Below are 11,148 nucleotides of genomic sequence, written 5' to 3' on the forward strand. Positions count from 1 at the left end.
GTTTAGCTAAGTTTTTTTCCACTTTATTTTTTATTTTTCCTAAATGATCATGTGGGCTTGAGAATATCACCATTTGGAGCCCCACATGAGAACATGTGAGCTGCATAAGAATGGGCAGAAGAAAGCCTGTTAATACCCATCAATTTATTTATTTGAAAAAAAAAACATCATGGGACCCTTTTTGTACCACAAGTGAATTAAAAAGAAAAAACAGGTCAAAAAGTCATAAATTTATGTCATACAGCCTCCATTAATATAAATCCATCAAAAACCTCAGTCAAAAAGACTTGCACATTTTCACATTGTTTGTTCACTGTCTATTTTCAATACCAGAGATTATTGAAACACCCAGATCTTCGTGATGTTCAGATTTCCCCATTGTTTTTTATTTAATTACAGGGAATTCCAGGTCTGAGAATTAATTATTATTTTATTTGTTTTGAATTTGTTAAAAGTAACAAAAGCTTGGAAATGTAAAATGTGACATACTTAGCACCAGTAGGACGCCACAAATAATTGTTTGGTAGTTTAGGTCCACAATGATTCAAAAGGTACACTAATGGATTTTGGCCCATTTTTTTATCCTTTATGAAATGGCATTTCTTTAAAAAATGAATAAAATAATTAATTTGCGGATATTAGAATTTGTATTCAATTTTACATATCATTTTTTTAGAAAAATCATAAACCAAGCAACTTCGGGTTTCATTCAAAAAGATTTGTATTAGCTATGTGTAATTCATATTATTCGACCCAAAAAACAGGTATACTTTATACTAATTCATGATTTTTTTTTTAAAGATTATTAGCCTCGCCTTCCTGTTCTAGGCCAGTATTTATCATCGTCATATTCTACTCTCTTTTTTTCATGAAATCATCATGTTCAACTTAGGGTTTTTTTCTTCATTTCCAATTTTAAACTCAAAATGAATATATGTTTTAAGTTTCTCTTTCCTTTATTGCAATAACAAAATAACCTTAGATTGGAGAGTCGAAAGGATTAAAATAGGGTTGCTTTTTCAATGCATATATATATGATCACCAGAAGAAGTAGATCATATATATGCATGCAATGATCAAAATGCAGCCACATAAAGCAAAACTGATCAATAAATAAATGTAAACTAATTGTCCGCTATTATATATACTAAAAAGAAGTGCTACTTTATATTATTTCATGCAGTACCAAATTCACAGACAAAAGAAATTGATAGTATAAAGTTTCTTTCGTACCTTAATTACCAATGTCCTGCTGGTTGCCAACAGGGTTTTGCTTTTTCCTATAATCTCATGGATGCATGCCTCTTGTCTTACTTGGATGCTGAATCTTACTTGTACTACTTGGTCCCCTCTTTTTATCTAAACCAATATAAAAATTTAAATAAAAATGTTTTTTTTCTGCGGATGCAACAAGAAATCTGTGTGCTTGTATTGTATTCGATTAGATTCGTAATTTTAAATCATTTGCGGAAAAGTATCCAATCGATCACGATGAATGGCTCTCCGATGTTAGTTCAACTGTTAGATGAAAAAGAGAATTCTCTCCCCCATATGTACCATCCATCCAGACGTTACCTGTTTATAAGGTTGGAGACCAACATGGTCCACTGTACCAAATAGAGGTCGGCTCCCAGGGTTATTATTTGGATTTAAGATGAGTATCGTATTTAAATACATACAGTACAAGTATATATACTCAGCTATCTAAAAGGGATTGTACTTCATACTTGTATTCAAATATATACTCCACGGAATCCTGATAAGATGATGAGAACTTTCTTATTATTTGCCACAAGCTAAAGAATGAAAGTAGGAATGTGAAAGCCTTCTCGCTAGCTCTACCAGGCCAGTCTAATACTGTTTTTAAACCTTGATTAATTGACTAGAAATGCTGAAACCTCATTTCAACTTGTTCCCATTGACTGAACTCTAAGGTTAGCATACAGGCCTAAAGTTCACAAATGTATTAGGATTTAGATATATGCATGTGTATGTGTAACTGTTTATACGTATGTCTCGTAACAGGACTGGGGATTTATTAATACAATGATTTTGGGGGCAATTTGAGAAACTAATATATATTGATTGTTTGTATAGCTTTTGGCCTATGGAAAAGAAGATAAATATAGATGCTTGATGTGGTGTCAAAACCTATCTATAGATACACACACATATATATATCTAGTTAAGCAATATATTATGCGACTGTCAGAAACACCAAGATGTTGTTTGTTGTTCCTACCTGCAGAATTAGATGATTTGGTCAGTTTTCTTCATCAAAAAGGCATATTTCATTACGAATTTTGCAGGCCTTTAGAAACTTCAAACCCATGCTAGCTTATATCTGGGTGTGTGTATGTGTGTACACACACTAATTACATGCCCTAAATGAGTACTGGATAACCGCCAGTTCCATGCTGCCACCAAGTTAGAAATTAATAATGTTTACACTGATCTTATTAACTGGAAAATCTATCTAGCAGAAAACATATATAGGGCTTCCATAACATTTATCTACTTATATATAAAGATGCATGTTATGATTTCATATTAATTTTTCTTTTTGGTATATTCAAATTGGGGGAAGGGGATGGGTTTCAATTTCATATTATCTGGGTACTCTTTGTTATTACCAAACAACATTGTTCATTCTCCCGTTACAAGCTTTAGAATGCAATAACCGTTGACTAGATAAATAATCAACATTTTCAACTGTAAATTCATTTCGGCTTCTTGTTATATCTTTACAGAGAACATAATGTCTATTCTTAATGATGTTTATATTGCATGAACTTATATACACACATATATATATGACACTGAAATATATACCAACCTGAGGAAGGATATTCAGCTAGAAAGAAGCAAATAAACAGAAAATAAAATCTTTTTCCAAATGCACCGCAATATTCACCAATTCCTGAAGAAAAAAGCTGCTACAGATTTCAGATAACTAAAAGCAAAAAGGGTATATCCAGATCTTCCAGTTGGTCATTTTCTTTTGCTCTTCATAATGTATAAAAAGAAAAAAGAAAAAAAGAACAGCCTTCGTACCCTTAAGTAAACTTATTAATACATAATAGAAAGGGAAAACTAAACTAAACAAACCTTGATTGTTTCAATCGACTAAAGCTGCAATCAATCAGAATGCATGATAGACTTGGATGGTAAAGATATTTATTACCTTTGTTGTATATATATGCGCATACATATTAATATTACATCGGAATGGTATGTGTAAAGGAGTTTCACCTTGATCAAAGTGGAAATAATCTCCCTTTATTTGCAATTGAAAGAGAGTAGCCCATACATTCGCTGATGCAGCATCATCAAGATTCAAGATTCCATTTGAAAGGACACTTCGAAGAAGAGAGAAGCCCTTACCAAAGCTTGCGAATCTTGATGATGCCGCACCTGCAAACGCGGACTGATCAAAGTGGTCTTGATGTGATGAGATCCCATCTCCCCTCATGCAAAAGTGCTGAGGAAAAGGATAAAACCCTAAACCCTTTCATTCGAAAACCCTAAAGGGAGAAATTAATTGGTAGAAGAAGAAAAGGAACAAGTATATATAGAGAGAGTCCCTATACTGTCAGGTTGGCTTATAGTATGTGATCTGGTGTACCAGAATACCGATCCTTGAGGAGGGAATCATGAGTCATCCATACCTAGCCCACTTGCAAGTACAGGTGTCTAATAAACAACTGCTGGCTTTTGGTTAAAGGAGATAATAAAATAATCATGATTCTATTCTGCAAGAGACCAACACCCTGGGTTGGTTTTTATGCCCCTCAAATTTAATTAAAGGGTAAATTAATTCTAATATTACTAAATTATTAATAAATTTATATTTTTGTCACTTAACTTTAAAATTTTAAAAATTAGTTTAATTTTTATTTAAGGATAAATTACATATTTAATTACTTATATATTATTTAAATTACGTTTTGATCATTAAACTTTAAAAAGTTATGATATAAGCACAAAAGCTTTCAATTTGTTATATTTTGATTATTGAGTTGATACACTCGTATATTATGACAGAAACCCTTCGTGGCAATAAAATTGTCATTTAATACCAACGTACAATCCACATAAACCCATTTGGTGATTTCATCACCAGTTCCTTCCTTTATTCACTGCCACCACCACCAACCATCATCATTCTCCCCATAGTTCATTCACACACAAACTAAAGCAACTTACAGTTATTTCATCAATAATCCTCAACCTTTATCAGCTCCAATCACAAATTCCTTCCCTGTTTACCCAGAGCATTATTCATTGTCGCCAAAGCAACTTGGCTTTTCTCATTGAAATTTTATGTATAAATGAATAATTACGTGGAAACCAACTTCTTCAAAGTTGAGAAAAAGCTAAGAAACATAGTTACATGCCCTTGAAATTGCAAGGTCACCCAATCGAAGCTATAAAATAACAGATCAAGGGAAATGGTAAAATTACACAACCAGAACTGTGAAAATAACACACTCACATTAATTTGTACACTTAATATAAACTAACACACAAGTATTTCTTCCTTTTTTTTTCAACTAGAAGTCTAGCAATATAAACTACGCAAAACAGCGGTGCAACATCACCAAATACTAAAGCAACTAAAAAACATTCAACCCAATATGTAACACGTGCCGGAGATGGAAACAAATCTATTACCCTTGCGCCAATGTAGAGTATTCCCGCAATTGCAGTTGTGATTAGGCTTTTTACCTGGTTCATGGGTGTTCGATGGTTCAATGGTTGTGCTACTCAAAGAAGTACTTGAACCGACATCCTAATATTGGCTCATACCCAAGCCGTTTCAGGGTTTATAAAGAATATAAGATTCTGGATTTGGTTTGGGTATTGCAAATTGTTATAGCTTTTAAAGTTGAGATTTGAGATGAAGAATAAGGTGAAAAAAATTAATTTTTTTAATTGGGTTAAATTTTCATATCTGAGATGAAAACAAAAAAAAAAATTGAAATGAAGAATAAGATGAAAAAATAGAGTAATTTGGGGGTGGGGGGTTAATTTCAGGGTTAGAATTTGAGATGAAGAAAGTAATCAAAGAATAAAAGTCAATTAGTTCAAAAGTCAAATTATATATCTAAGCGTTTTTGTGGATTACACGTGGGGGTATTAAACAACAGATTTATTGCTGTGGGATCAAAATATAAAAAATCGGTAATGTTAATGATCATATCGTAACTATTTAAAATTTAGTAACTTAAAATATAATTTGAACCATGTGTGAGTGATTAAATTAGCTTCAAGTGACGATTCAACGATCGGTACAGTAAATCAGTATCTATCAATGAGTAAAATAGCACATCTTAAATCTGAGTTGATCTAATAATCAATGTCGAAAAAAATTATTCTTTAAATTTTAGTTTATTTAATGAAAAAACTAAATTATAAAAGAAAATAAAAAAAGAAAGAAAGAATTTTTATTGATGCAAATAATACAAACGGAGAATATCATACAATAATAATAAATGAAACTTTTCAAATAGTTTAATATCTATTTTTATAAGTAGAACGCAAAGCTATTAATAGTTGATAAACATTGCAAAAGCTTACCCTGAACTAAATTAAGCTTTTCATGTGGATTACTTTTGTGAGAGATCCAAATCCCAGATTAAATTGAACCAAAAAGCTGCCTTCCCTTGCCATCCCAGGGGCCCACACCAACCAAGACCTAGCTAGCCTTCCATATTTGCACCCACTCACATTTCTAAAATTCTAAGTTTTTCTTTGTCCTACCCTACCCACAGTTTATACTTAGCGATATTAGTCTGTACAAGCCATCCTCCGTTTATGCTGTTTTCCTTTTTCTTTTATTTATACAAAAAATAAATAAATAAAAACAAGTATATTAAACTTCAAACTCCAAAGTTGCACAACTTAATCCAATTAAAAATAAATCTTATTTATTAAAGTTCAGACTCTAACTACTATAAATCTACCGAATTAAATTAAATCTCTTTGTCTCTTTAAAAAGGATATCGGACTGACGGAGGTTACCAGACTGACAAGACAAGGAAATAAACTATAGTTTTAATAGAGATAACTCTTATCACAATTCTCCCACTTCTATTCCTTCTCATTTTGTCGTCTCCATCTCCATGTTTGGGAGGATGTGTGGAGACTCATCTATGCTTGATTGTCAAGCTATGCTTTTGGTTTCATGCACATTAACAATTGGATCTAAGCTCTTGACCGGTATTTATTTATGTACTTTATAAGAAAATAATTAAAATTTTACTTTAAAATTTGAAATATGCGTAAAATTTGAAATTAAAATTTTTTTAAATAATAGATATCCTAGAATTAATATATTCTTTAAATATATATACCACATTTAGAGTTTTCAAATATTCTTATTGTTGTTGTATTCTTGAGGCTGTTGGTCCCTACTAGCAGACACAATAACTGTTGAAACCTTTGGTGCCATATGCTTTTATATATAATATATATATTAGTGAATTTTGTTTATTTACCTTCTAATTATCAAGCTGTAATTGGTTAAAAGGGTGAGAGGTCAGCATACATTATTGGTAGTGACTGCTCCACACCTGAACTCCCAAAGATCCTGTGACGTTAAGGCAACTTGGACACTTTCTCTCCACACATTTTAGAGATTTTTGTAATGGATCATAATGCTTGCAATCATATATGTTGAAAATAAAAAAGAGTACGGATTCTATTTCTAAAACCATCAATTTACGAAGGTAAAGATTATGGATTACGACTACCACTTGTAATATCCCACGTTAGTTGAACCATAATTAATGGATAAAAAAGAGATAATGATCGTTACCCACTTTTCTTCCTTTTCGACTTTTCCTATTTACACTTGATCTTTGTCCACTTCTTAATGAATTCATGGTGTGCCACATTACTTTTTAACCTATTCTACTTAATGAATCCATGGTATGTGACACTTTTTTAACAAAACGGTACTAAATTATAATTAAGATTTAATTATTGTAAGTATTAAAATAAACTAAATTAACTAATTAATCAAAATAAATTTAAATTTGTTACATATAATATTGTTGAGTCAATTTATAACTAAAGCACTCAAAGTCTCAAATCCCAATAAACACAATCAAGACCTTTAGTTTTTTTAGTAACTTCTGATTTGAAAATGTTAGCATGCAGTAAGGATATATATCTTTGTATAATTAAAGTATTTTTATTTTTATTTTTATGATTCATGCAAATTAATTATTTTAAGATTCGTGATTATCTTTTTAATAATGTCATTTTAAAATTGAACATGAAATTTTTCTCTAAAAGTACCATGCATCTTATTACTACTTTGACACTTATAGGTAAATATCAAATTTTTAATCAATTGGCTGAGTGAATTGATATCACAAATTATATTCTTTAAAATTATTATATATATTTGATTTCTTTTAAGAAAACAATGTTTTAAAGATAATTATAATTTTTAAGGAGTGATATTTTTCGAGAGTGGAAAACTTGTTTACGAGGTATGCATAATTTTTAATATAAAAAGTAATTACCTTTATGTATATAAAGCTCTTAATTGATAGTATAGAAATAACCAGAGGTGACGAGATCAACATGAACTTAAAATTTGAACTTGAAAATCTAAATCCAAATCTAAAATTAGTAACAAAAATAAAATAACTAAGTAATAATTAAATATTTTATAAAAGTTTTATCTAATATTTTATTGATAAATTATTTGTTTATTTTGTATATAATAATGAAAATCTGTTTTTATAGAAAGTGAGATTACCACTACCACACAAACGCAAAATCTCCATAATATTAATATCTAATTTATTAAATTATTTTATTTAATTATTTGTTATTGTATTGTATTGTAGGGCATTTCATTGCATTATTTTAACTTCAATTATTTAAATAGAAAATCGGATATTTAATTCTTAATTTTGATAAATTAAATTTAAAGAATATTTACTAGCTCTCCCTTGTTCTCAATGGTTAGCTGCTTCTCACTTAAACCTATTCGAGAGCTGGTAAAAAAAGATTTAAAAGAATATTTATATATTATCAAGTAAAATTTTTATTCCAACTATAATAAAAACAATTAGGAAAATTTCAAATTAAAAAGAAAAACAAAATCTACATTTAAGGTTGATAACTAAACTTTTATGTTATAAAGGAAAAGTTCTAGGTGTAAAACCAGGAAAAAATTTAAGGGTCGAAATTAAATTATAATTATTATGATAATAAAATTTAATTTCATCATTTTAATAGTCTATATCTTTATAATTTTAAGGATCAAAATACAATTTTACTTTTACTAATTTAAAATTTTAAAGTGTCTAAATGAAAATAAAATCATATTTATAATCAAATATCAATATATGAAAGTATAATGTATTTTGAAAATTAAAATAACACATATTTTTAAATAATTATCATGTTTTTATTATTTTTGATATAATCAAAAAAATTTCATGTCTATTTTAGTTCCACGAAAATTAAACTTTTTCAAAATCCATAATCCCCGCAACAATATTAGCTTGTCCATTAGGAGTGACGGACCTAATATTAATCCAAAAACAAATGGCCCATTTCAGTTTCCCATTTCTTCTGTAGCATTCACAACTTAGATATAATTCGGCCTTTAGATTGTAAGGCCGAATCTATGGTCCAAATTATATACTACTTTGTAAAGACACTTCTCCTTCTGTTGGTTTTAATTTCGATATTAAGAATGCTTTGATAAACAATTGGAAATTTTTATTTTTCTATATTTTAAATATATATCATAATTATTTTAATTTTTATTTATCATAAATTTTTGATAGAAAATACTAAATAAGATAAATAAGTAGATAACTATTTACCATTTAATGTAAAAATATTAAAGTGATTTTATTTTATTAAAATTAAAATAAATTATCTTTTCTAAAGGAAATATTCATATTATCATATTTTTCATCTAAAACTATTCAAAATGATATAAAAATAAAATAGAAATAAATAATTTTTAAAAAATCTATAGTTACGTTTATCAAATAACATAATTATATTTAGTATTTATATTTATTAATTTACTAAAAATAATATAAATTTAACACTTATAAAATTTAATAGTAAAAATTCAATACTTAATTTTTCAATATTTAAAATTTTAATTTATTAAAAACACAATTAATTACTCTAAAAATTTAAAAATAATTTAATTTCTGTCAATTTTAAAATAAGAAATTAAAATCAATTAATCATGACATTAATATTTTTGTCAATTATACATTTTTTTATTAATATAATAATATATTTAGTCAATTATATTTTTACATGTATAATATTTTATTAAATTAATGTCGCTCTCAACCAAGTTACTGCCTTAATTATAAAATAAATTATACAAATATTTTAACTCATTTCATTTTAAGAAAAATAATTAAAATATACTTATGATAAAATTTGAACTCGCAGATTATCACTCAATCAAAATTTATTTTAATGTATTTTATACATTTTCATTTTAATATAATTGAGTTATTATCTCAATTATTTGTTTGATCTAATTTTAATTTTAATATTATGTATATTTAATGAGTTATTATAATTAATTAATTTCAAACAATATATTTTATTATTTTCATTATTTATTATATAAATATTTATATTTTAAATTGGTAGATTCGATATATATACATTTCAAATTTCCATACATATACATATATACTATATTTATAGGTAATTTATATTTATATATTTATGTTGACGCAATATATAATATTGTGAATTAAATTTATTAAATTAAACCCACACTAAACTTTATTAAATTAAGATGTGAACTAAATTAATTTATTAAATTAAGATAAAATTAAATAATTAAATTTATTATTATAGTAAAAAGTAGAAAATTAGAAAAACGTTTAGTCTGATTAGAATTCTTTTACCTATTATATTTTAATTATTTTTGAAATATTTTTAGGACAGCTTTTAAGTAAAAATAACAATACACCTAAATTTAAAAAATTACTGTTTGTTAGTTTTAATGAATGAACTAAATCCTTCAAAGTAAATTCCTTGGATTGAAAGGAAATTCCTTGAAATAAAAGATTAAGAATAAAGATAAAAGATTTAAGTTTAGTTTATAATAATAATAATAATAATAATAATAATAATAATAATAATAATAATAATAATAATAATAATAATAAAAGACATCACTAAACATCAAAGTTTATACTCAGGCCAAAAAGAAAAGCATCATAGATTATACAGATACATTACATTGAAGATTTTAATTACAGACATTACAATATAAACATTTTTGTTTTTGTTGACCCGACAAACCAAAAAATAACCAAGTCAATCAACAAAAAAACAAACAAACAACAGAAGTTACTTCCAAATTCCCGCTAACTAAGAGCTATTACTTAGCTGCTACGCTAATTAAGCCCAAGCTTGCCTTCTAGTACCCATTGAGAAAATCATCTCAAGATCAGGCGGTTGAAAATACCCATTCTTCGGCGGCTCCGGCCTTTTCTTCCCTAAAGTAAACGGCTTCTTCTTCGGCGGCGGCGGCGGACAAGCTTGCACAGCAGGTATCCGACACTCCCCACGTGTTGGCGTCGACCAACCTTCTTGAATCATCGACGTCACCACATCCTCGTACGACACCATCTCATCCTCCATTTTTCTCCGAACTTCAAACGCTGTTCTGTGTTATTTTTTCCTCCTTTGTTTGAGGGATATAGAGCTTTTCTTTCCGTATATATATTTGTACGTGAAAAAAATAGTGTGGGTGGTTCGGGAAGTTGCTGGGATTTTGTGGATAAGACAGTTACAGATAAGCAAGTTGAAATCAGTAGGTGTCAAGTAATGGTTCCGCTTTGGTCTATGTGGATACGCACGTGGCGAGCTTTCGAGAAGTGTCTTCTCAGTGCAGTTTTAAACTATGGCGCCAAACTTGGTCGGTTCTAGCGCGGGAATTCCCATGTACCACTAGTTTGAATATACCTCACATCTCACAACCGACTGCTATTTTTTTATTCTTTTTATTTAACTTTTAGTTTTAAGTTCGAATTTTGGCCACAAGTCCTTTCCTCAAGTGTGCATTTATATAAATTTCTGTTGAAGTCGGCAGAAATGACCAGAGAAGAGTTTAACAACAGAAATGGT

General features: G+C 28.5%; 1 protein-coding gene across 1 annotated transcript; it reads right to left on the reverse strand.

Annotated features, from left to right (window-relative positions):
* Positions 1-10,190: 10,190 nt before the first annotated feature.
* Positions 10,191-10,761, reverse strand: LOC105767466 (cyclin-dependent protein kinase inhibitor SMR4). Its single transcript, XM_012587021.2, has one exon. The coding sequence runs from the start codon at positions 10,660-10,662 to the stop codon at positions 10,420-10,422; it is 243 nt and encodes an 80-aa protein (XP_012442475.1). The 5' UTR covers positions 10,663-10,761; the 3' UTR covers positions 10,191-10,419.
* Positions 10,762-11,148: the final 387 nt, after the last annotated feature.

This window comes from Gossypium raimondii, chromosome 5, assembly GCF_025698545.1.
Source record: "Gossypium raimondii isolate GPD5lz chromosome 5, ASM2569854v1, whole genome shotgun sequence".
Lineage (NCBI taxonomy): Eukaryota > Viridiplantae > Streptophyta > Magnoliopsida > Malvales > Malvaceae > Gossypium > Gossypium raimondii.

Coding starts and splice junctions, on each gene's coding strand:
- LOC105767466 (XM_012587021.2), bottom strand. CDS start 10,662: ATGGAGGATGAGATGGTGTCGTACGAGGATGTGGTGACGTCGATGATT.